This window comes from Rhinolophus hipposideros (assembly GCF_964194185.1).
Source record: "Rhinolophus hipposideros genome assembly, chromosome: 14".
Classification (NCBI taxonomy): Eukaryota; Metazoa; Chordata; class Mammalia; order Chiroptera; family Rhinolophidae; genus Rhinolophus; species Rhinolophus hipposideros.
In genome coordinates, this window is record NC_138060.1 from 30,226,313 (window position 1) to 30,251,330 (window position 25,018).

Genomic DNA, 25,018 nt, shown 5'->3' on the forward strand with positions numbered 1-25,018 from the left:
GAGAGGAAGAGAGGGCTGAGCTGGGCAGGCCTGCGCCCGAGAAGCTGCCGAGCTGCCGGCCGTCAGGGCCTCCTGAGGACTATAGGTAAATGCCTGGGGATCTCTGCTGTGCTTGCTCTTAGCTGACTGATTTACTGTGTTTCCCTGAAAATAAGACCAGGTCTTATATTAATTTTTGCTCCAAAAGACGCATTAGGGCATATGTTCAGGGGATGTCATCCTGAAAACTCATGCTAGGGCTTAATTTCCGGTTAAGTCTTATTTTCGGGGAAACATGGTACCTCAGACCCAAGCTTCTTGAGACACCCACACGTTAACTTTGTTATGTGCTCTCCAGAAAGGTTCTTACAACCTAGCAAGATTGGTTTATGGCTGATGAGTTTTCCCAGTAAGGGATTATCTGAAGGATTTCACAGATGGTTATGTAGATAAGTTCAGAACTTACCTAAATAAATTCAGGCAGCTGAGAAAATGGAACATCCAGGTATGTGATTTGTTAGTATGAGTGGGGCATTAATGGACTTTGGGACAGAACTTTTGAAATTGGGTCTCTGCTACTAATTCTAAGATAGGTAGTCCTCCTTGAATAGAAGGTGTAGGGGACAATACTTGCTTCGTTGTGGGTTGGCAGTTGCTTTCTTTCATCCACTGTCGCTCACTGTTTTCCCCCAGTACCACCCCACCTTTCTTCTACACACACAAATCTAAGACCAAAGAGCATGCTGAAGCTGTGTGTTGCTGAGGACCTATGACAAGTCAAACACTTGCTAGGAGTTTAATCTGCAATCCCATACCATAGCCACTGCCTTGGAATAAACTATGTGCCAGGGACTCCACTGAAAGCTTTATGTTTATTATCACCTTTAATTCTTACAGTACCCTGAGACTCAAAGAATGAACCTGAGACCCAAAAAAGGTAAATGGCCAGGGGTCCCACTGCTAGGAAGTAGTGAAACCTGCATTCAAAACTTGGTGTGGCCAACTCCAAAAATTTTTTAAAGATTTTATGTTTCTTCTCCATTGGTTTCCTCTCCTATTACTGTCTAATAGTAATAGGTCTTAGTAATAGGTCAAATTGTGGTCTTAGACCAGCAGCATCCGTGCCACCTGGGAACCTGTTAACACTAGAAATGTAAATTCTTGGGCCCTTCCCCAGACTCAATCAGAAATTCAAGGGTAGTGTCCAACAGTTCGTGTTTTAATAAGCCCTCAGATGAATCTGACACTTGCTAGAGTTTAAGGACCAGTGCTCTAGAGATTCCTCTTAAGTATTTAAGGTAATAATTAAGCTCATATTTCTTACAAATACCTAGACAACTGAAAAATTATAGCCTCCTTAGCACATGTTTACTCCATATCATTCAGCTAAGTTTTCATGTGGGTATAATATGGTATTTTAGTTTGGGTTGATACTAAATCATTTTTGCACAAAAAAATCATGAATGAACACATGAATCAGAAAATCATTGTATTCATTTTTTATCAAAGTATAATGTACATCCAATAAAAAGAAACAGACATCGGTTGTAGAGTTTGAGTTTTGAAAAGGGTCATACAACCACCATCTCAACTATAGAATACTGCCATCCTATCTCCCCAAGAAATTTCCCTTGTACCCTCTCCTATCCCCACCTTCTCTCTCCACACCTTCCAAATCACTGATCTATTTTATGTCACTGTAGGTCCAGTTTGGGGTTTTTTCTAGAGTTTCGTATAAATGGAACAAGGCGGTATGTGATCTTTTGTGTCAAGTTGCTTTCCCTCAGAATGTCATCCATGTTGTTATGTGTGTCAGGAGACAGTGTCTTTTCACTGTTGGGTAGGATTCCATTGGGTGAATGTACCACAACGTGTTTCTTTATTAACTTGTTGATGGATGTTTGGGTTGTTTCCAGTCTGGGGCTATTATATCTGAAAATATTTTAGTTTTGAAAACCCTCATATTTTAATGAAGTTGGCTGGGTTTAGAATTCCTACTCAACAGTATTTCCCCTCATCATTGTAAGATAGTGTTCCATCATTTTCTTCCATCAGTTGTTTAGAAATCTAACATCAATCTGATTATTGCATTGTTATTTTTTTTAAATGTCTGAGCTGTTTTGGGGGGTGGAGGGGGGAAGATAAAATAACTCAGACATTGTTATCTATAGCCATAGGTCTGTTTCTTTTTTTTTTTTTTTTTTTAGTTTGGTGCAAAAGTAATTGCGGTTTAAAAGGTTAAAAATAATTGCAAGAACCACAATTACTTTTGCACCAACCTAATGGAGTCCACATATAAGTAAAATCATACAGTATTTCTCTGTCTGACTTACTTCACTTGGTATATTTCACTGGGCTATTTTTTACTGTGTGGCTTCCTGATTCCAATATATTTACTGAAAAACAAATGTGCTGTTTTACATCCCCCAAACCACACACAGACGGAGCCATCTGCTTATGTTTCACAGCACAAGAATACATATATTAGAGCCCAAAGTGTCAGTCAAAATTAACCTTGCTATTGGGCACTTGTGATTTATCCATCTCAGCCCACACCTCCGTTCTTCAGAGTGTAGGGACCCCTGCTCAGGCGCCATCTCTCAGAACCATAGGTCAGAGCAGTAAACCGACTCACTTTCTGATCCACTGGGGCAGCCCGTTTAAAGCAGAGCCCTGAACCGAGAGTTCTTGTTCAAATGCCAGCTGTGCCCCCCACGTTGGCTGAGGTGATCTTCAGCTTGCTCCTGGGGTCTTTAAGCATAGTCCCATTGCCCCTCTGCCTGCCATCTGACCTCCCTCCAGGTCCTGCTTGCTTTCAGCAGCTTCATGCTCCTAGAATGTACTTTTCTTGAGTAACCCGACTGCTTAGATGCTCTCAGGGAAGCAAGTGAGAGTCAGGTTCTCAAGTCAAACTCCAGCCCTTCCAAGCTGACCTTAGCACACTGTTAAGGAAAGAGCTTTGGAGCTAGATGGGCCTGGGTTTGAATCCCAACTCAGCCACTTACCAGTTGTTATTAGGTATGTGATTTAACCTCCTGGAGCTGTTCTCATCCGGAAATGGAGATGGTTAAACATAACCAAGAGCTCTTGAAAGAGGAAACAATGAAACAAGATGAAGAATGTATGCTGAGCTCCATAGGAATGAGTGCTCTCTTGGCTTCATCAGCCACACCAGAAGGCCGAGCTCTATGGCTGGCTGACAGACTCCAGATTTGAGGCCTGGGAGGTGGTGGCCTGTAGTATATGTGGGGTGGCCATGTGGGATGGGCACTGGGTATGTGCCTTCCTCAAGTGCTGGATGGAGAGTTCTGTGTGGGGCCAGGGGCTCTGTGGGAGCCCAGACAGCCAAAACTGAGATGCACTGCCAGCCAAAATTGAGCTGCCCCAGGGCCCTGCGTATGGGGCGGGGGGTGGCAGGGGGCAGGGGGGCGGAGTCACCAGGACGCTCATGCCTGGCCAGGCCAGGACTTTGGGCATGGGTTGCCTGTCGTCCTTCTGAACTTTGCAAAGGAAAAGAAAGTTCTTTGTGGCTGTACTTATCACCTTTGAACCTGTCATCTTCAAAGCCATAAACCTGACCCACTAGACTATAAAAAGTGACTCATTTCAACCATTTTCTGCATCCTGCTCCCTGACAGTCACCACACTCCCACGGTAACCAGAAGCTACCACCATGACAAGGGACCAGAATGGAACCTGGGAGATGGAGAAGAATGAAAACTTTGATGGCTACATGAAGGCCCTGGGTAAGAAGGAGGCCAAGGGGAGGGGCGGGAGGGCAGGCTGCTTTGAAGGACTGTGGTCTCGCCCTCCAGACAGTGCCACTGTGGAGTTTCCACAGACCTGAGTGGAAGCCTACTCCTCGCTGACTAGCTGTGTGATATCAGGCAAGTCATACAAATTCTCCGAGACGCAGACGCCTCCTCTGAAAGTTGGGAATAATAAATGAGGTCGTGTCTAGAATGTCCTTAGTATGCTTAGCACCTGACACACAGAACAGAGAGCCTGAATGGAGGAGACACATGCACACACATGCATACATACGCGAGGAAAGCCAGCCTTGAGAGGATAGTGCAGTAACTCCCCGGCCTGGTGACCGCCATCTCTTAGATAACCAGCGGGACCTGACATTATCCAGAAATGAGCCCCGCGTTGCAATAGTGTCAGTCTTGTTGTAATGGGGAAGCAGGACAGGAGTGGCTAAAGTATCTCTTAACCTGGGGAAAATCGAGCCCCCAGAAGACTAGGAAAGGCTTTTGTCTTGCAGATCCAACAACACACTGCTTATATGATTTCTGACTTAGACTCCAGGCCAGGGGCTGGATCAGTGTGTGTCCCAAAGTGACTCTTTTATGGTATCGATTGTGGGGCTGGCAGAAAACACTGGAAACCTGAGGAACTAGACACACAGAGGGGAGATCACTTTGCTGGCAGCTGTCATGGGCCAGGCACTGGGGGAAGCACTTTGGATGCTTGTTTCATCCTGCAACAGCCTCTTGCTCCCCTTGTGCAGCTTTCACGCTCTGGCTGGAACTTCCCCACACAAAACATGAGGAAAGCAGCCGCGGGTAGGGTTGGAGGCCCAATAATTTGGATATGGTGATGGGTAGTCTCATCAAGAACAGATGTCATGAGTTTTTCTGTGCAATTAACTTCTAGCTTGATGAACATTTCTGCCATGTCACTTGAACGAGGAGAGCTGTGACATATTTGGCAGTATATAAAGACTGGAACTGTCTTCATGTATTTTTAAAGTGTTTCCAATACTAGCTAGCCCTTTTCCCCTTCCTGGCTATCAGAAATTTACCTCAATGTACACGGGAAAAGAGGGAAGAGGCAAAAATCCTCCTACCGGAGCCCTTACCCTGTTGCACCTATTTGGTACCCTGAGTGAGCAATAGTGAGCCCCACAGTGTCATGGGGCCCCAGGAAGTTGCTCCAGCTCAAGTCCATGATGCTCCATGCAGAAATGCTTCAGCTGAAGTCACCTTCCCACCACAGAGACAGGACACCCGATCCCTCTTACCTGCCCAGGAGGACACAGTGGAGGAGGAACTGGCAGTGACTGCAAATAGGTCTCAAAGGGCTCAGCTGGAAGCAGCTGAGGTGGGGCCACCTCGTCTGAACCTGCTGAAAGCAACCCAGCAGATTTGGGCAATTTCCTCCACACCCACCCGGAAGGCAAGGTTGTTTTCCCAACAATGCCAAGTCAGCGAAGCTTGCCTTCCTTGCCCTTCTGAGCATGAGGTCTCTGGCATTTGGGGAGAACACAAGTGGAGATAGATCTCAGGAAATCCCAGATATGTAAATGTCATTAAGTACAATTCCACTCCTTGCCAAAAAACGTCAGTTTCTTAAACTTCCGTCCTCAGCACTGAGCCGGCTTTCTCTGTGGGCCTGATTGCTGGTTCAGTATGGAAGGAGAGACTCCAAGGGACTCACGCCACACACCGGCCTCCCCACTTGACTCAGCTGCCAGCCTCAGCAGGGTGATATGTCATGCAGCCTTGGGGTTTGCCGCGAATCATCAAAGTCATTAACTGTTCAAACATAGCAAGTGTCAAGGGTCAATAATACCTCCTCTCCTGCCTCCTTCGATACCTGGTGTTTCCTGAGGCCCTAGACTTTTTCTTGACTGCAGGAAAGCAGCTGGTAAACTCTTTTATTCTGAGGAATGTGTTCTGTCCTGAGGTCCTCCTTCGGGCTGGATCAGGGAGCGGGAGGAATGCTCTTCAATTTAGAGGGGAGCCCAAGAAGGGCAGATCTCAAAATGAGGTCCCAGCGCTCTGACAGAATGCTGGGGGAGAGTCCATTAATAGTCCAGGAGTGTGGCCAGTACCACACGTACACAGAGGAATCATTAGACTTCTCTACCAAAGCTGTAGATGTCACCCGTGGAAGCCGGGGAATGTGCCGTCTGAGACAGAACAAAGCCCAGTCTCTGTTCTCAAGGAGCTCAAACTGGTGCAGACAGTCAAGCTATCACTGGGCACAAATGGTGCTCCAGTTTTCTATTACAGTGTGACAAATCCCCACCCCCCAATGTAGTGACTTTAAGCAACAACAATCATTTTATTACTACCTCACATAGTTATGGGGGCTGACCAGATTCACCAAGGTGGTTCTCACTGGGGACCCTCTTTCAGTGGCAGTTGGACAGTGGCTGGGGCTGGAGCCATCTGAAAGGCTTCCTCATCCCTGTGTCTGTCGGTTGGTGATGGCCGGCAGCTGAGACTCCAGCTGGGACCATTGATACCTACATGTAGTGTCCCCGCGTGGCCTGGGTTCCTTCACAGCATGCTGAGTGTGTTCAAAGACAGGAGACAGGAGCTGAATGACCTTTTATGACCCAGGCTCAGAAATCACATAGCATCACTTCTGTGGGGTCCTATTGGTTGAAGCAGACGTGAGCCCACCCACATTCAAGGGGAGAGTACACAGACCCCCACCTGTCAGTGAGAGGAATGTCAAAATCACATTCTAAGAACAGCATGTAGGATGAGAGGTAGTGTTACAGTCATTTAAGAAAATCTAATCTGCCACAGATGGGACAGAGGCAGATTTTGTCCCTTGGGCCTGAAAGGGCTATATTAACAATAGAATAAGAAGTGTGTACAGGGTGGTGGTGGTGAGAGCTACAATACACAGATCATTGACGCCTTCCTGAGTACTTCTGGGTGGGGTTTTGAAGGAAGGAGAGGAGTGTTCCACGCAGAGATGGAGTCAGGGTGGCCCTGCGGGTGTGTGCAAAGACCTAGCCAGTAAGAACGTGGTGTAGCTCGGGGGAACAGAAGGAGTTGTAATGCTAGAGGGTGATGTGAGGAGGAGGTGAAAGAAGAGCCAGGACAGCTGACAGGGAAGGATTTTGAAGGCTTTGTCCTACAAGTAGGGGAATTGTATACAGAGCGGAAAGAAGCCATCAATGCTTACCTGTACAGACAGCGGGTGAGTAGATCAGCAGAGTACATCAGAGAACTAAGGGGTGGCTGCAAGGGCTCTGAAAGATGGTGAGAGCAGTGCCAGGAAGGGGGACCAGGAGGAGTCCAGAGCAGGAAATGGACTGGATTTGGTGACTGGGTGGGGAAGACGTAGGCAGGCAGCCTAGAAAATGAAACACCATCAGGTAGCTTTAATGAGGAAAGTGGGGGCATATACTGGAAGGTGTGTATCCTACAAGTGCTCAAACAATGTTAAATTTAGACATCTTTTAGGAAATCTTTAGTCCATGAATTGTAATTATTAGGAAACATCCAATGCTTCTCTTAATTCACAGAAGAAGATGAGGATCATGTAGGATGACCATCTTTTCATTTAAATTAACATGTACAGGTTTAAAAGAGCAGTGGCCACTGCAAAAGTCCTAGTGGGCCTCTGGACAATTCCACCAGGAAGGCAGCCACGTTAGAGGCTGAAGTCAGGCAGCTCTCACCTGAGTGGCCTCCACCAGGAATTATTTCTTGAATCCCCACAATATTCACAATCCTGTCCTGATTGTTTAGGAGTGAGTGAGCGAGTGAGTGAAAAGTGAGGGTGGGAAGAAGAGAGGGAGGGAAGAAGGAAAGAAGGAAGGAAAGACTGTTTAATGACCCAAGGAGAAGTTAGCTTCACAGAATTTGGATTCCCGCTGGCGCTCATAGTCAATGAGGCCATGTACCTTGCCAAAGTCTTTACTTGAACCCCATGTACCTAGTTGTACTTTCAAATGGGGTAAGTGCTGAGGGTTGGAAAAGGCCCAGGTGAAGATAAATTTGGTCCCTTCCTTTCATGTGCTGGCAGCATCCCCACCCTGACCCCAGTGGTGAGTGCTAGACTATGGGTGAGGAGAGAGAATAGTGCAAAGGGGCCAGGGAGGCCCCTAGAGACTCCAGCTGGCCAGGGAAAGTTTTAAACCTATCTGGAGATGTCCATGAGGGCATGAAAGAACGAGGCAGGCAAGGGGCCAGGCCAGTTTCTCTAAATGTGTTATCTGGAGGAGGAAATGGCATGGAAAAACTGAGAAGATGCCTCTTCCACTCTGCTTTCTACAACTGCCCAAGAGTGCTGATGACTTGAGAATTAAGGAGTCCAGGTTTGAAGCCCATCAAAGCTGCTCTTGGAATGGGTCTCAGATTTCATAGGATGAATATGTGTGCATCTCAGCTTTTTAATTTACAAAGAGTGCCTCCCCTCTTAGTCTGTAACTTTAGCTTTGCTCACAAGCACATCGCAAAGTATTTTAATGTTGAGAAGCATACTCATATTTCAACTTTATGGCTTTCATTGTTCAAAATGCAGTTATGAAAAGTATGCTTTTAATAAAGTCACTTCAGTGCTGTTTTTTTCTTCTGTAGCAGCGACAAGCCACATATATTATTCAGAAATAGCTTGCCTTTGGACCTTTTCCTCTGAGATAGAAATTCATTTCACCTGGCTGTAAATCAGAGCTACCTTTAATCCAGAAAAGCAGATAAAACATACTTGATAACACTGGTGTTAAAATATCATATCAGGAAAATAGTTTTCTCTGCAAAGTACAAAGAGGAAGTGTTTTTGTAATCTGCCTGTGTGTGCATGTACATTCTACAGCTGCAGGTGAAACTTTCCTTTTGATTAGAAATATCACGAATCTACCAACAGGACATTTGGCTCCCTTCCCTGGGGTGAAGCATAGGTGACATGATTAACAAGCCTGTGTAAATGATAAAGTGTGGCCAAGAGGCCACACCATTTTTCAATCGGGAGAAAAAGTGATGCTTGAGGCCATTTGCATAAAGCCCCTAATAAGATTCCCCCGGCACTGATCAGAAAGATTGACTAAGGATAGTGTTTCCAGGATAAACCAATTCTCTCAGCAGTAGGCATTTTTAGCTGTGATCTACCTTTGTAAACAACCGATGACAAGCAATAATTTTTGTTAGGGAAGCCTTAGTTGTGAATGATAAACAGAATGTATTTGTAGAGAAACTGTTGGGAGCTCCGGCCTGGCTGGGTAAGATTGAACGCACCACTTAACGTCTCTGGGCCTTGACTTCCACGTCTGGGGAGGGAAAATAGACTTCTCTCTGAGGAACACTCCAGTTCTAAAGTTCTCTGTAATTTTCCATTCTTTCTTTGTTGTGTTGCCTGGAGGAGCCCTCTTCTTTGTTTCATCTGGTTAATGCTGTAAGGCTTGCGGCAAGATAATGAGGCTAAGACAGGCGGTTGAGAAAAGTGAGTGCTTTATTCTGCGCCCCCGGGGGAGGTTCACCGGTCTGCAGGCGGGGACAGTGAAGTCCCGCCCAGGGCAGAGCAAGGAAGGCATTTATGCGATTTTGGGGTGGGGGTTGGCTGAGTGAGGTGGCAGATGAGCAGGCCCCCCAGCGCAGATCAAGCACGAGCAGTGGCTGCATCTGAAGTTGTTTATTGCACCAGCAGTCTGCTGCCTCTTTGGGGAAACACCAGGGGCCCCAGTTTCCGTCATGCGAGGAGGGGTCTGACTTGGCAGAGGGGTATGACTTGGCTCGTGGCTGCTTTGACCATGCCCGTAGCTGACTTAACAAATGCCTGACCTGAGGTTCTCTTTTCCCATCTGCTAACTAGGGTTCCCAGCAGCAGGATGTAGCTTGGGCCTCAGCACGGAAGGCCAGAGCAGGAGCTAATGTTGTTTCTACCCACTGGCCAAGCTATGGAGTGACGAAGCTAATAAAACACCCGTGTGACAGGCCAGGGTCATGTGAGGGAGAGTATCAGCCACCATGCTGACCGTTTCTTCAGAATCCTTGGGTTGCATGGAGCAGCAGGTGGCTGTGGGGATAGATAAATGTGACCCAAATATTTCACTCCAGACTGAGAGCCAATCTGGTCACTGTTTTTGACCGGAACAGAAAAGGCCAAGATATAGGGACCAATGTGCATTAGATACCCACAAGCTCTGTGGCACTGTATACAACCTTTTACCACCAGTTTAAGAGAATCCTTAAATTAAATAACTCTTTGTGATGAGCCTTCTTTTCCCCATTTTACTGTGAGAAAATCAAGGCTCAAAAAGGGAATGTGACATAGCTGGGAAATCAGGGCTCTCACCCTCACCCTTTTATACCAGTGGTTCTAAACTTTAGCACACACAGAATCACTTGGAAGGCTTATGAAAACAAGACGGGCCCAACCCCCATAGGTCTAGGGTGTACCCCAGAATCTACATTTCTAAGAGGTTTCCAGGTGCTGTGTTGCTGCCAGCCCAGGACCTCACTTTGACAATCACTGTCCTAAACCATGCTGCCCCCATTAATCAATCCATAAGTATTTCTTGAGCACCTACTTTGTGCCCAGCTCAGTCTGGTTAGGTGGTGACACAGAGCGAGGTGACAGCATTGTGCTTGTCCTCGTAGAGGTGAGACTTTAGAGGGAAGAACAATCCACCCCATGAAAAGTCACAGGAAAATAGTGTCTCCTGGGGCTGTAAAACAATGTGGCCCGGATAGCAGGTGAGGAAGGAGGCAAGAAAGAGCAGAACAGGCTGGAGAAGGTAAGGCTGGGTCTGGCCTTAGGAGATTTGGAGAGCTGGGAGCACAGAGGCAGGGACTCAGAGAGCAAACATACAGGAAGTATCTGAAAAGATGCAAAGGACTCCAAGCAAACTGGCCTGTGAGATCAGGGGACATAATGATGATGCTGATGCCAGCAGCTACCATATATGGGGACATTATCACAAGTCGCCAGGCAGTAGGCAGAGCTCTTCACAAACACTATCAAATTTTATCCTCAAAAGAACCTGATGCAGTTAATAATAACTCCACTTATGGCCACTGCTCTCTGCTGCTTCTAGAACTGGACCCGAGTGTCCACCAATGAGCCTGAAGTTAGATACAAGGATGTCACCTGATGTGCTAGACTGTGTTTATGGGTAGGAGAAGAGAAACATGAGTTGGAGTGTGACACGTTAGCCCTCTGCCTGCTGCAAACATGCAGTTATACTGACTAGAATAGGGAAGACATTCCTTAGTGGCTTTTAGCAATTTTAAGGAAGAATTCATTTTTAAGTCAGAAATCCTTGACTACCTGGTCCTGTCTAGGTTTCTCCCTTCCAAATGGGCCAGCAGTTGCCTTGATGGGAGAAAAATTAAATAGACGTTTCCATAATTGCAGGGCCCAGGTGCCCGAGATAAATGCCTCAGAAGGGGTTTTGTCCGCGCTTTCCGTATTATGTTCTGTGGTACTGCTTGTCCCACCACAAAGCCATTCTATGGCTACAAAAGATTGGGAAAGGCTACCTCTTGTATCCTGCAGTTGGTGTTACAAAGCATCTTTCCTCGATTAAAGACTCCACGCAGTTCTTCAGTACAGAAACTAGCTTCTGTTGGTTTCAATTCCTCATTTTTCAAACTTAGTTGATCATGAGTGTTGTGTTTGTTTGTTTTTCGACCCCCAAATGTTGTATGGATCTGAGCCCCATGGCAAACACAGTGGAGCACCATGGGCTCTGCAGCTACTGGCCAAGATGCCTGGAAGTATTTACAGCACAAAGGGCAGCAGACAGAGCCTTGGCCTCACCCAAATCCTGTGGTCTGCAGTCTGTGTGGCTTGGACGTGCCCAGGTACAAATTCATAAGCCACAGAGCTAAAGCTAATTGAGCTCCCAGACCATACATAGGGTTAGAGTGTCACTGCTCCAACTCAGACTTCTTAGAGAGTCCTGGGCCCAGAAAACAGTTGTTGTGGGTGGGGACAGTATGCTAGAGCATGGGGGCACATCAACTGTCCCAAATAGGGGGGTTGCTTCCAGCTGGACCCAGAAGTCCTTGTGACTCCAGAGGAAACATAACGAAGAGTCAGAAGTTACTGGTATCTTGGGGAGCCATGGAAAGTGCACAAACTTGGATGGTCTGACCTGAGGAGATAGGCCAGACCAGAGCTTGGGGAGCACAGTGCTGGCTCTGGAGGCAGACCATCCTGGGCTCAAGTTCTGCCTCCATTGTTTCCTCACTTATAGCCCAAGACTAGTGACACAGCTCTCTGAGCCAGTTTCCTCTTTGGTCAAACGGAGATAATACTTATGGGTTTGTTGGGGGAATGAAATGAGGGAGGTTTCCCGAGGGAGGTTCCACCACAGGGCACCATTCCTGATTGGTTCCAAGGCGTGTCTTAATTATCACCCCAAGTATGACCCCCACATTCATCTTACCTAAAACTCAGCTCCTTATGTTCCCCCGTAAAACTAGTTCAGTCTTTGATTTCCTTGACTCTTACCTTGGTCACCCAAACTCAAAACCACCGTTTTCTCCTCCCGACTTGAGTCTTCCATATATCCATCCCATTATCAAACCCTTGGGATTGCTGCTTCAGCTGTGTATGTTTAGACAAATCAACCTCTCTAAGCCTCATGTCATCACCTATGACAGGAAGAAGTAGATGCTTAAACGGTAGCTTTCAGATTTTTTAAACCATAGAAGTCTTTCTCCAAACAGCTCCCTTTGAAGAAATCCAAGATCTAAACCCATCCAGAGATTCTAGGTGTGGGATAGGGCCCAGTCACCTGTAGTTTTCACATCTTCCCAGGTGATCCTAATGGGCAGCTAGCTTTGGGACTCATTGGTGAATCCTTAGACTTGGTAGGTTCTCAACAAATAGTGAACAACTGTTGAACAAGGCCCTGGCATTCATGCACCAGCTCATGTCAACTTGAAGATAATTTCTTTTTAATTTAGGATAAAGGTATGTGAGCCTTTTACCTCCTAGGATGCCTAATGTTACTTAAAATTATTCTCTTATCATAATAGCTGATGTTATACAATTGAGTGTCCAAAAGACCAGCCAGTGCCGTTGCCCAGCAGATGTGATTCTGCTGTCGTCCAAACAGCCAGCTTGGGCTTCTCATTTGGGGGAGAATGGGAGTGAGAGTTACCAAAGAGGAATTCAGAAGAAAATGGATCAGAAATGAAATGGGGAGAGAGGGTGAGGAGAATGATACTTGGCTGCTATGGAAGGGCAGCAGAAATGGTAAGGGGCCAGTGAGCTGAGATGTTAATTCTCCAAATTGACACGAGCTACCTGAGCTGTTTGGTAACTGCTGGTCTCTCTCTCATTAACGCAATAGTATCTATCCCCCACTAGACAGCACAGGGTGAGGTTTAATCACCTACCTATCATAGAGTTGGGGCTGGAGTTGGGGCATAGAGTTGGGCCTATTTCCCAGAAATAGCACTTAATGAATCTGAACTTCAGGACATCATTATCCTTGGTATATAATAGAATCAATTTCCTTGTTTTTGAAATTTTCCAGGTATGGAAAAAAAATTAAAGATTTAGATTGGCATCTGAAGATATCTGGAGAATTTGCAGGCATAAAAAGGGTCAAATCTGATTTGGCTAGAAACCAAGAGCTTAATGATGTTCACAGCAAGGGTAGAAATTTAGCAGTTCCAGAATTATCCTCCATTTCTAGATCTATTCCATGGGACCACGACTTTTTGTCTCTGGTGACATTTTACGCACAACCAGACATAGCAAGGAGGTCGGCTCAGCACTTAACTTCTTGCTGTAAAATGAAAAGCTTAGAAAATGAAACACTCCTTTGAACGGCATGCTCCCTTTTACTTATTAATGGTCTGTAAGAGATGAATAAGATTTCCTTTAAAATATCAAGACAAAGACAAGCTGTCGATGGAGTAAATGCAGCAAAATCTTGGTAAGTGTTGCATCTGGGTAAAGGGAGTGTGGAGTTCCTTGTACTCTCCTCTCTACTTTGATTTGTTTGAAATTTTTCAAAATAAAAACATAAGCAATTCTCTATCTTTTCCTTAAAAACAACCAAAGAAATCTCTGAGTGAGAGTTTATTTAAGTGTCTAGAATATGCTTAAAGCTGCAGTAGGAGCCAATGATTGAGGGAGAACAGCCTGGCTAAGTAAAGACCGACCTGTTTTTATTTATTTGTTTATTTATTTATTTATTTGGTTGCTACACGGACAGTCATTAATCATTTTTGGCAGTTGGGGGCAGAGTCAGCTGCTCCGTAGGCAACCAAACCTGTTATAAATGGCCTCCTTTGCCTAGGTTCTAGTTCTAGCCCTACGATGCCTTTTTTTTTTTTTTTTTTTTTTTTTTTGAGGGCGCAGCTCACTGGCTCATGCGGGCATAGAACCAGCAACCTTGGTGGTATCAGCACCAGGCTCTAACCAACTGAGCTAACTGGCCACCTCCTATTTATTTATTTTTTGTGTAAGTTTTTTTAAATTAAATTTATTGGGGTGATAATGGTTAGTAAAATTATATAGGTTTCCCAACCCGTTTTAAACATGGAAGTTTGTGCATATCCTTCCCTGCTGTGGATCTTAACAAAATTCCATCTTAACGATCTAGACTGGTTATTTGTAAGCAGTCCTTTTTCTTTTAAACCATGAAGTCTTTTGTTCAGTAAACGCTTCAGAGGAAATCCAATATATGACATAGATAGAATGGAGCTGCTGTGGTGGAGGGTGTGTGTGTGCGTATGTGTGTCTGTCTGTCTGTGCGCGTGTGTATGAGCAGGCCCTGGAGAGTTGCAGCTCAGGAAGGAGCCCTGCCTGCCCCTCCCATCGAGGCTCCCGATGAGGCCTGAGAAACCCTAGATTCCCTAACAATTGACTAAGATGCCCAAACTGGTCATGTGTAAGACAACTCTTATTTCCCACTTAAGCAAAAAAAAAAAATGTGGCCTGCCCTGATCTGTGTCTCTGGTCTTGATTGCTTGGGCTTGTTAAAGAAATGAATGAGCCTGGCTGAGCACATCAGAACCTCCACAACTCCCTTTTCCAACAGGTATTGATTTTGCCACCCGCAAGATCGCAGTATGTCTGCATCAGACAAAGATCATTGATCAAGACGGCGATAACTTCAAGACGAAAACCAACAGCACATTCCGCAACTATAACTTGGATTTCACTGTTGGAGTGGAGTTTGATGAGTTCACCAAAGGCTTGGACGACCGGCATGTTAAGGTACTAACCATGGCGGGCCTTTTTCACCTGTGTACTCTGCAGGGGCTGGCTATTTGGCTTTACAAACAAAAAATGACAGGAACAACCTGGAAAGACAGATCAGGATAGACTTAAGGATGCTGGCAAGAAGCATCATTATCTTATGTAGGAAGATGCAAGCTGGCTTCTGCACTATGCTTATAAGCAATGGACAAACTAAAGAACACCTCATTCATTGAGGCTCATTCATTTGTCCCTCTAGGATCTGGGGTAGGAGGTCAGCTCAGACTGACATGAGCCTGGCAGGCAAAGAGAAGAGGGCAAGGCAGGGACGGCGACTGTGTAGCTGGGTAACATAGATTCGTCCGAGGAACAGCCCTGCTCAGCCCCAGTCAGGCAAGGCCATGGGGGACTGGGGCCTCAGGCTGCTAGGTCTTTTTTTTTTTTTCCTCTTTTCAAGAGATGTTGAGAATTCATATGTGTTTATATGAAATATCTCAATTTTAGATGATCCCAACTGACATATCTTTTTAGAAAAATGCAAACAAAAAATTTAGTGTAATACATGAACTCAGGCTTTCTCTAGTCCTACCAGTAGTAACTTAGAGAAATCTCTGGCAAGTTTGTGGCTTCTGTGTCAGCGTCACCTTAACTCACAGGACATAATCAAAAAAATCCTCCAAGCGCCAGAAGGCCAGACGTCCAGCCGCTTGAACCATTTGGGTATCGGTAGAACCCTGAAGGAAAGCAGGCAACTCTGAGTGCGCAAATGGCGAGTTACCTCCGAGCTCCAGAACTGGAATCTACGAAAGAGGCAAGGCCTCGCCCAGAGGAGCAGTTGGTAAATAAGGCAGAGAGTGGTAGCTGGGAGAAGTGGGGTGGTGATGGGGACAGTAGGGGTGACAGCAGGTCCCCTCTCCTCCAGGGTCACTGAGTGGTATCTCAGCCTAGTGACTGACTGTTGCAGTGTTCACACCCACATTCAGGGTGCCTGTCTTTGGTTTTCCAAATCCAGTTATACCTGGTCAGTCCCCGCTAACAGGAATAGGGAGAAATCCAATCTCAGTCAAATTTAAGGATTTCGCCACCCCAGTCTTAGCATGCTGCAAGAACTCCAGGGATTACATAACCCAGGGACGGGTTCCTGGTTTGTCGTTTAGCATGCTTGCCACTGTCTGTGCCCATGAAGTTTATATGAGGGTGGGCAGTTTGAATACCCATAGTACCCACTCCCTCTGGGCCAACACAGCCACCAAGACGTCTGCCCTGGCTCCCAAACTGGGGAGGATGGAGCTGGGTGTCCTCACCCCAGGTACCCACGTGCTCACTCCTAGCAGAGGGCCAGTCCCTCGGAGTGCCAAAAGGAAGCCGGGCCCTCCACCCCACTCTTCCGCATTCACCATGAACTGCACTGTCCTCAGAGCCCCATTCTTCTCTCACGCTTCCAGGAGCTCTTTCTAAGTTGGAGGTTTCAACTCTTTCCCCATAGCAAGGAACAGGCTTCTCTCCTGGGGTTGGGAGGGAAAGCTGTCATCATTCTTTGGTATCTACGCTAAAGCGAAGAGAGAAGGACACATTTTATTTCTCAAGTTGTCCTGTAGCATTGATAATCTCAGCCATCATGTCAAGGTTGAATTATATTTAGTGTTCCTTGCTGAAGAAAAGTAGGAAATGAAAAGCACTTTGGAAATGCTTCCATCAGAGCAGTCTTGCCATGAGAGCCTAAGCTTCCGAGGCCTGGAATGGCCCTTTGTGAATCCCTCCCTGAGAGGTTGATGGATGGATGGCGATTTTCTGAACTGTGTGGCTAGAAGACCAACTCATCAGACACCAAAATGGATAGAAAAATTTGCTCAGAATTTTTGCGTCATTCTGCTGTTCTAATCAGTTCAAAACGATTCATTTCCCCGGTCTTTTCCATTTCGGGTGTAGGTTATTGAAAAACAGACCTGTTCTCTCTGACTTGTTCTTTTATCACCTGTGATGGCAGAGGACTCACTCTTCCTGAAAGAAATCATGTCTTTTCGGCCCTTTCCAACCCTTAAAGGATTCCATCTGTTAACACCCACTCTTCTGCCTTTCCACATTTCACTCTTCTTTTCCTTGGAGCCCCAGCCTCTCCCCAGGATCAGCTTTTAGCCCTGCAGACAGAGAAAATCCTCCTTCCTTCTTCTTGTCTCTGCTTCGCCCACAGCAAAAAGCTGTGGCTAAAACACACACATACACACACACACTCATACACTCACTCACACACACTCACTCACTCACACACACTCACATACTCACACACTCACACTCACACACACACTCACAAACACTCACTCACACACACTCACACACACACACACACTGGTGGGGGCTGAGAAGTACCCAGGACAGAGTTTGGTTAGTCTCCAGAAAAGAGCTGTTCCCATGAGAATCACAACACAGAGCAGGTGCTGTCAGGACTACCCACTTCCTATAACTTGATTGGAACCCTTCTGCTGGAAAGGAGCAACAGGGAGGGGGTGAGTCTATCTCTCTGATTAATTTCTGTTGTCCACACATGGTGGCACACCTGAGTGCAGACACAAGTTATGTGTCTGTGTACACGTGTGTGTGTGCATGTGTATTTGTGTCATACTCTTCATGCTCTTATTCTTTAAGGCTCCACTTCTCAACTCCTCATGAGCCCCTCTGAAAACCTCCCATTTCAGCAGTTTGGAGGCGACATATATGGGGGGCATTATAGCAGAGGCCCAATAGGACCCTAAAATGCCCAGTTCTTTGCCATCCCAGAGCAACAGCAATGAAACCACATTGATCATGGGGTCAACTCTTCTCTGAGGGACCCAGGAACCCCCTTCTTCCTTCCTGCAGGTCATATATTCCTCACTGCCTACACTGATTTGTTTCTAAGAGTATTTAAAGCCCCTTTCAAAAATATACAAGCTATGCGAAATTAAATTAAATTAAAAAGAAGTAATTGATGCAATGGAATATCATGTAGGCGTAAAAAGGAATGACGTACTAATCCATACTACAACATAGATGAACTTGGAAAACATTACGGTAAGTGAGAGAAGTCAGACACAAAAGGCCATATATTATATGATTTATACGTAATTTCCAGAACTGGCAAATGGGGTAGTGTCTGCTAACAGGTGTGGGGTTTCTGTTAGGGGCAATGAAAATGTTCTGGATTTAGATAGTGGTGATGATTTTACAACCTTGTGACTATGCTAAAAATGACTGAGTTGTATACTTTAAAGGGGTGAATTATACCTCAATTAAAAAACAATAAGTAATTGGGGCAGTCAGGGCAGAGAAAAGTAGATAAAAATGATGACATTTAGAACCAATAATGTCATTGCAATGTCCAGGGAGCACCCAGGAGAAGGCCTCCTCCAGGAGGGCCCCCCAACTCAGGGATTGCCAGAAAAGAGGGTGGGCAATGAGGAATAAGTCTTGCATGGGGCCAGGTACACTGGGGAGGGTTTAAAAGTGTTAATAGTGTCCTTCAAATGTTCTTAATATAAACAGCTATTTTCCCTTTTTATAAAAAACTTAATTGGGACTGATTCAAATTTACAGAAAAATTTCAAGAATATAACAAAGAACATTCATACACTCTTTACCAAGAGTTAACCTATTATTACCATCTTGTTCTATTTGCTTTATTTCTTGTACATGCTCTCTTTCTCTCTGATATACATATATTTTTTTCTGAGCAATCAGATGTGTTGCCCCTAAAGAAGTCAGTATATATTTCCTAAGAATTAGGATATCCTCTTATATAACAATAGTATAGTTATCAACTTCTATACATTTAACATTGATGCAGCACCTGTATCTAATTTACCATAAAGGGTTGTTTTTAATAATATTAATTTTGGCCACTATGAAGAGGAGATGGCAGTGTGGGCCCATCCAGTGTCTATATTGATGGACATGTGTACACTTCAGTGGTACATAAGTGGTACCTTAGTTTCCATGAAAACTAAGGCAAGGAGGTGGGCTGGCTGAGCTGTTGTCAAGAACTGTCATCAGAGAAGAACACACATGCTCATCTATTCCCCTACGTGGGTTCACCTCGAGATTCTATTTTAACAAAGTCCATCACGGATGCATTCAACAAGGCTTATCAAGCACTTCCTATGTGCTGGTGAATGTGAAGAGTCTGGGGTTGCAGAAATAAACAGTTGACATGGCCTCTTCTCTCATGGAGCTTTTTATCTCCTGGGGAGACAGACACTAACTCAATCAACATGTATGAGGTGTCCGTGACCGGTAAGGCTTATGGACAGGGGATTAGAAGACACAGTGCTTGTCCAAGAAGGAGGCGTGAGTCCTTTCTCATCTGTTTGGGAGGGGACTGAGTCCAAGACCAATGATGGACAACAATATATGAATATTCCTTTCTCATTTATATGGGAGGGAAGCCTGGAATACTCCAGCCAATGTTTTCCTCCCAGAAGAGCTAGCCAGAAGAGCTATCTAGGAGAGTTACCTATGAATTAAGCCTCTTCAGGACATTCAAAGGTGTGAGGCTTAGGACAGCCCTGATAAGGAAGAGACATATTTTCCTTAGAAACATGTAGAATTTTATAGTTAAATTAATTTGGGGGGTTTTCTTTTTCTTTTTCTTTTTTTTAAGGAGGGCGCAGCTCACAGTGGCCCATGCAGGGATCGAACCGACAACCTTGGTGTTATTAGCACCACGCTCTAACCAACTGAGCTAACAGGCCACCCCGATTTGGGGAATATTAATACATGCAGATGATTGAAAATAATTTAAACAGTAAAAAGTAAAATTTTCTTCCCATCCTACCCCCAGCCTCTCAGTTCCCTCCCCAGAGACAATCACTGTTAAGGGTTCTTTTATCTTCTTGCAGAGAACCTGTGCAAACACATGCATGCATACACATCCCTCCCAACCCCCAGTTTTATGCACATGGCCATGCTCCTGGCTTTTTAAACTTAAACTGTGCACTATGGAGACTGCTCTTCTCTGTAAGTCTAAAACTGCTTCCTTCCATCAAGAGCTGCGTAGCAGGTATGAACCACGCCATGTTTAACCAGCTGCCCACTGACAGAATTTATGAGGCTTCTAGTCCTTTGCTGTAACAAACAATGCCGTGATGTGTTGAGAAGTAAAATGAAGAGGAATAAAATTGTCCATAAAATATACAATATGATCAAAGTCAAATATTATTTTAGAAATAGGTAGACTTAACAATCTGTAGAAAACAGATTTGTACCAAAAGGCAGATGTGAATGTGCAAGGATGGTGAATTAAAAAACGCAGCTCGGTTTATCACCAACTGGTCATCCAGCACGAGTTCTATCTCTCCTGCCAGCCCTGTGACACTAACCAGTAGGCACTGCTGCCTAGAGGAAACCCAGGACCAGGAACGGGTCCACCCTCTTGGTGCTAGAGGATGAGGCTGGCACTGGACTGTTCGGCATGGCTCCGCTGAATTAGGGAAGTCCTCCGCCTTTGTGATTGTTTTACAGTGGGCAGTCCTAAGACTGTGACTCCTGCAGGGAACATTCCCCGAAATAGAATTTCTAGGTCAAAAAGTATAGGCAATGTTATGTTTGGAAAGGTAATATAAAACTGCCCTACAATAAGATTAATAGTGATTGATAATATCCACCAGCCATGTAGGAGGGGGCCTTCTTCTCTGCCGTGGGTTATCGCTCTTTGATCTTTAACCATATGATGAATTGTCTCTGGAGAACAAACAGCTTTTATTTGCATTTCTCTTATTATGAGTGAGGCTGAATATCTTTCCTTATGTTTAAAAGCCATCGGCTAGGGTTGTGGTTTTTTGTTTGTTTGTTTGTTTTTCCTTGTAAGCTGTTGATTCACATCCTTTGCTGAATTTCCTATTAGGTTAATGATCTTTCTCTTATTGATTTATAAGAGCCCTTTATCTATAAGGGAATTAAGTCTGTCTGATATGTGTTACAGCTATTTTTTCCGGTTTGTTATTCATCTGTTGACTTTGAGATATTTTCCCCTTCTAGAAATTTTACATCATTCTGTAGTCAAATTTATCATCTTTTCCCCCTCTGATTTGGGATGCTGTCTTTACTATATGATAAAATGGAAGGGTAGAATTCTTTAAAAGAGAACAGAACCAGCCTCGATAAGCCAGTTTGGATGAAATGGAGGGTGTGTGGGGGAAATGAGACTGGAAGGATCTCAGTTTGGCGGAGGCTGAGGGCTCTGCCCAGTGGGCAAGCAGGAGCCCAGGGATGGCTGCAGGAACTGCTGTGGCAGGTTCAGCTTTGTTCAGTCCCAATCAAAACCATGTATTTGATTTGCCCGCAAACGTGTCATTGCAGTCGCTGATCACCTGGGAAGGTGATGTCCTTGTGTGTGTGCAGAAAGGGGAGAAGGAGAACCGCGGCTGGAGGCAGTGGGTTGAGGGAGACAAGCTACACCTGGTAAGTCCTAGGGTCTGCCCAGGTCCCTTCTACTGTGCTCACACAAACTGCCTGTCCACCTACCTAGGCGCTTTGACAAGAAAAAGGGCCTTGCCCTCCTCCCCTGAGCACCAGCCAAAGGCATGTGGTGATATAGTCAGACAGCCATTCCCATCTGGCACAGGGGACTCCAGGAAGAAGTCTATATGGCTGTTTCTGTGAATGGCTGCAATTAAAATGAAAGGTCAAAAGGCGAAGTTAGGGAACCGAGATCCAAGGAGAAACGCAGGGAAACATATAAAGACCAGCAGCGGAGAACTGTGAGGCACTGAATTAAAATATCCCAGAGGAGGGTGGGACCAGGCCTCCTCACAGTTATGTGAGGCTGGAAAAAGAGGGTTTGGGGTACGAGTGGGATGGACAGGGGCAGCTGGACCTGGAAGCTACCTGTAGACTACAGGCATTGGCCTCTCATCATAAGGTATGTCCACCTGATCCCAAAATATTTTCGGTTATTTGGTAATAAAACAGAGCAGTAGAACAATTGCTGATATCCTTAAATAAATTTTATCTGTCTAGACCGCTTAGTTTTTCATTCTTCAATCTTTAAGGCAATTTATGGGTTCAGCATTCAAATAGTGAAAAATCTTTCACTCCTTCATGTATTCAGTCACTCATTTGTTAAATGAATGGCTCATTCAATGAATGGTTTTTCATTCATTCATGCATGCATGCATGCATTCACTTAGGGAGTCAGGCAGGTACCTGGTTCCAATGTCAGTATTCAGGTCACCATGATGCCCTTCAGAGCCAGACTTGCTTCTATCAGAGATCTTTATTGCAGAGGCAATGTCAACTGGTGATAAATGGGAGGCATTCACCGTGTTTTCATTGACAGTTTTCCCTACCTGCTCTGGTTTGGATGATGGATTTTTATAATTGTAGTACAATCCTCAAGAGTCCTGGTGGCTAAGACAATGGATTCATCATCAACTGCACTGATTTCATGGTGGTCCCCGCACTCATGTTTTTCTCTCCTCTCTCAATGGGTCATGAGGTACAGATAAGGCCAGGGGGCTCCCTCTGTCTGAATGAAAAGCAGCATCTTGTCTGAACAGGCAGGCCTGGGGGAGCCCTTCTGCAGCCCACACCCTGTCATGCCCTGTGCCACCACTAACCAACGTTTTAATCACCAGAGGCCATACAGCCCACACAGTGGAGGAACAGCTCACCAGCCAGCATCTTCCCAGGCCCTTGCTTTCCGAACATTTGTCCCCACTACATCCTTCTCTTCTTCATGGCTTCATTGCCTTTTGTAAATTAGGCAATCTTGCTTTAATCACGAAAATTGGAGAAATCCCACCCAAGAGGGTAATTTCTTTGCATTTTTCATTTTTATAGTTGTTCAAGCTCAATTCAAGTGCCAGCATCAAACGGCTGCTACTTGCAGGGCATGCCAGCTGATTGGATTTGTGGCATGCACTTTGCCCAGAATGACCACGTGTCCTCTTTATTCCAGCTGCCCACCCAGATCAAAGACACCAAGGGGACTGAGGGCTGGGCAGAAAGAAGGTCAGTCATCATTCACCCATTTTTTTGATATTGCAGAAGCTGACATGCGGTGACCAGGTGTGCCTTCAAGTGTTCAAAAAGAAGTGATGGCCACGAGCAGACCTGCCAAGCATGTGCTCCACACTCCCAGTGAAGAGTTCTTTCCTGGCTTTGGGAAGCAGCCATGGGGAACCTCTGAGTCCTGACCCAGAGCCCAGTAAGGCATCTGGATGGATTTTAAACTAAATGAGTATGTAACAGTGACACATGTATTCTTCCTTCTTTGAAACCTGGCATTCAATTAAAAAGCGAAAATTATTCCCCTAACTTTGAAACCTTTTATATCTCTCTCTCTTTATTTCTAAAACTGTCGGTTTTATCCACAAAGAGGTGATTGCCTGCATGGTGTTTTTCTGTATGGCTTTTGTTGTTGTCTATTTTTTAATTCAGTTTAGCTCTGTTTGTTTGTTTTGTTTGTTTATTTGTTTGTGGGGTTGTTTTTTACTTACAAACTTTCTCTGGCCAACACAACACCCCCTACTAATTTTTAAACATTGTCTATTTGAGATTCATTCCTTTGGATAGCACATTCGTTTCTCCAAGATTCTGTTTTAAGATGCACATGCCTTTCAGTTTGTACTTTGCCTCAGCAGCATGGGCCGAGCTACTTCTAAAGGCCTCTGCAGGACTGCAGTACCAGCTGCTCTTGGTCCAGCCCTCTGCCCTTCAGCTCTGGGCAGACTGGAATCTCTGTGGAGGAGTCACCAAGTATTGCCAGATGTCCTGAGTTCAAGTCCTGCCTCACCACTTCTTCGCTGGTTAACCATAAGCACATCATTTGGCCTCGCCTTGTTTTCTTCTTCTATAAAGTGGAGGAGACAAAATAGCATGTCCTCCATTGGGTCATTATGAGGATTAAGCAAGTTAATACATACAAAGTGCTTGGAACGGGACCTCGTACATGGTAAGGGCTCAGTTCCTGCTAGCTCTGGTCATCACGTGGAATTACCCACAGTTCCATGGGTCCAGATAATTAGATGCTAACTAACAATAGATCAGTACCTCCAAAGCCTCCTGGTGCTTCCAGAACATTAGGTTCATAACTGAGTAGCACTGTATTTTCCTGCTGGACACACAAATGCAATAGCGTGCCTGGAAGAGCAAAGTAGTTAATGGGGATGGATTTGTGGTGTATCACTCATGGGGTCCTGGGAAGGTACTGCAGGTCAAAGCTATCGCCTTCATCCCTTTGCAGCATGGTCTAGAATCTTACCATTAGGCAAACATTGCCTTCAAAAGCAATTTTTTCCCAGGAGGGGTAGCACGTGGTATTAGCATACTCTGGTGTGATTTGAATGATCAGATCATTTATTGATCCTGAGCATCCTAACTGGGATTGGGGGTGGAGAGGAAGGCTGTAATCTGGTCATGTGTCCCAAGATCAGCCTTTGCTCAAGCCCTCGCAAGCTGTGTTCCCCAATACCATGCCATGTTCCTATGGCAAGAAAGCCAGAGAAGTACCTGGCTGGGGCCTCAAGATGGCTGGGGACCTGGGGAATCTTCTCATGGGCCCTGGGAAGAGGGGAGCCTCCTGAGGAGGTACAGGTCCATGCCCTGGGGCAGACTGGGGACCAACTGCAGGGACTGGTGAAGTGGGACCTTTGTCCCCAACTTCCCTGGAACTTCTCCAGGAATCCCATGTCCCTCTATTGATGGCCCCCCAGTCTTGCTCTTGCCCACCACAATCTCAAATGCCCCTCTGTTTTGTCCCTTGAGAAAACCTTATTGAATGAGATTCTGTCTGAAAGCCTGCTGGGGACTGGCTATAAAGTATTCTGCACACGTAAGGGTTATATTCACCAGTAATTTTTGATCCTAGTTTTTGCAAAATGTATTCTAGGAGCTGTTAGCCCCCCAAGATTATGTGAAACAGTTCATAGTCAGATGAACTTGGGAAATACTGAGAACTATATCCTCTTCTTAGAAATTCACAGTGAGACTATCTTTATAGCTCTGAAAAGCGCTGCAGCAAAGCCCAGCCTTAAAACCCGGGACCCCCTTTACCCAACAGCGTTTCACATCCACAGGGTGTTTGGGGAACACTGTGCTTATTCCTCACGTGTACATAGCACTTTTTCAATTACAGAGAACAAACAATATAATT

General features: G+C 45.4%; 1 protein-coding gene across 1 annotated transcript; it reads left to right on the plus strand.

The window, feature by feature from the left end:
* On the plus strand, nucleotides 1-23,194 carry RBP2 (retinol binding protein 2). Its single transcript, XM_081072178.1, has 5 exons — nucleotides 1-85; nucleotides 3,618-3,725; nucleotides 14,732-14,910; nucleotides 21,223-21,324; nucleotides 22,912-23,194. Exons 2-5 carry the CDS (start codon nucleotides 3,653-3,655, stop codon nucleotides 22,960-22,962), a joined length of 405 nt encoding a protein of 134 aa, XP_080928304.1. The 5' UTR covers nucleotides 1-85; nucleotides 3,618-3,652; the 3' UTR covers nucleotides 22,963-23,194.
* The last annotated feature ends 1,824 nt before the right edge of the window (nucleotides 23,195-25,018 follow it).

Bases quoted from the DNA above. Each gene is read 5' to 3' on its own strand.
- RBP2 (XM_081072178.1), top strand. From the start codon at position 3,653: ATGACAAGGGACCAGAATGGAACCTGGGAGATGGAGAAGAATGAAAAC. The intron at 3,726-14,731 runs GTAAGAAGGAGG...CTTTTCCAACAG, and splicing joins TGGCTACATGAAGGCCCTGG to GTATTGATTTTGCCACCCGC. The intron at 21,325-22,911 runs GTAAGTCCTAGG...TTGATATTGCAG, and splicing joins AGGGAGACAAGCTACACCTG to AAGCTGACATGCGGTGACCA.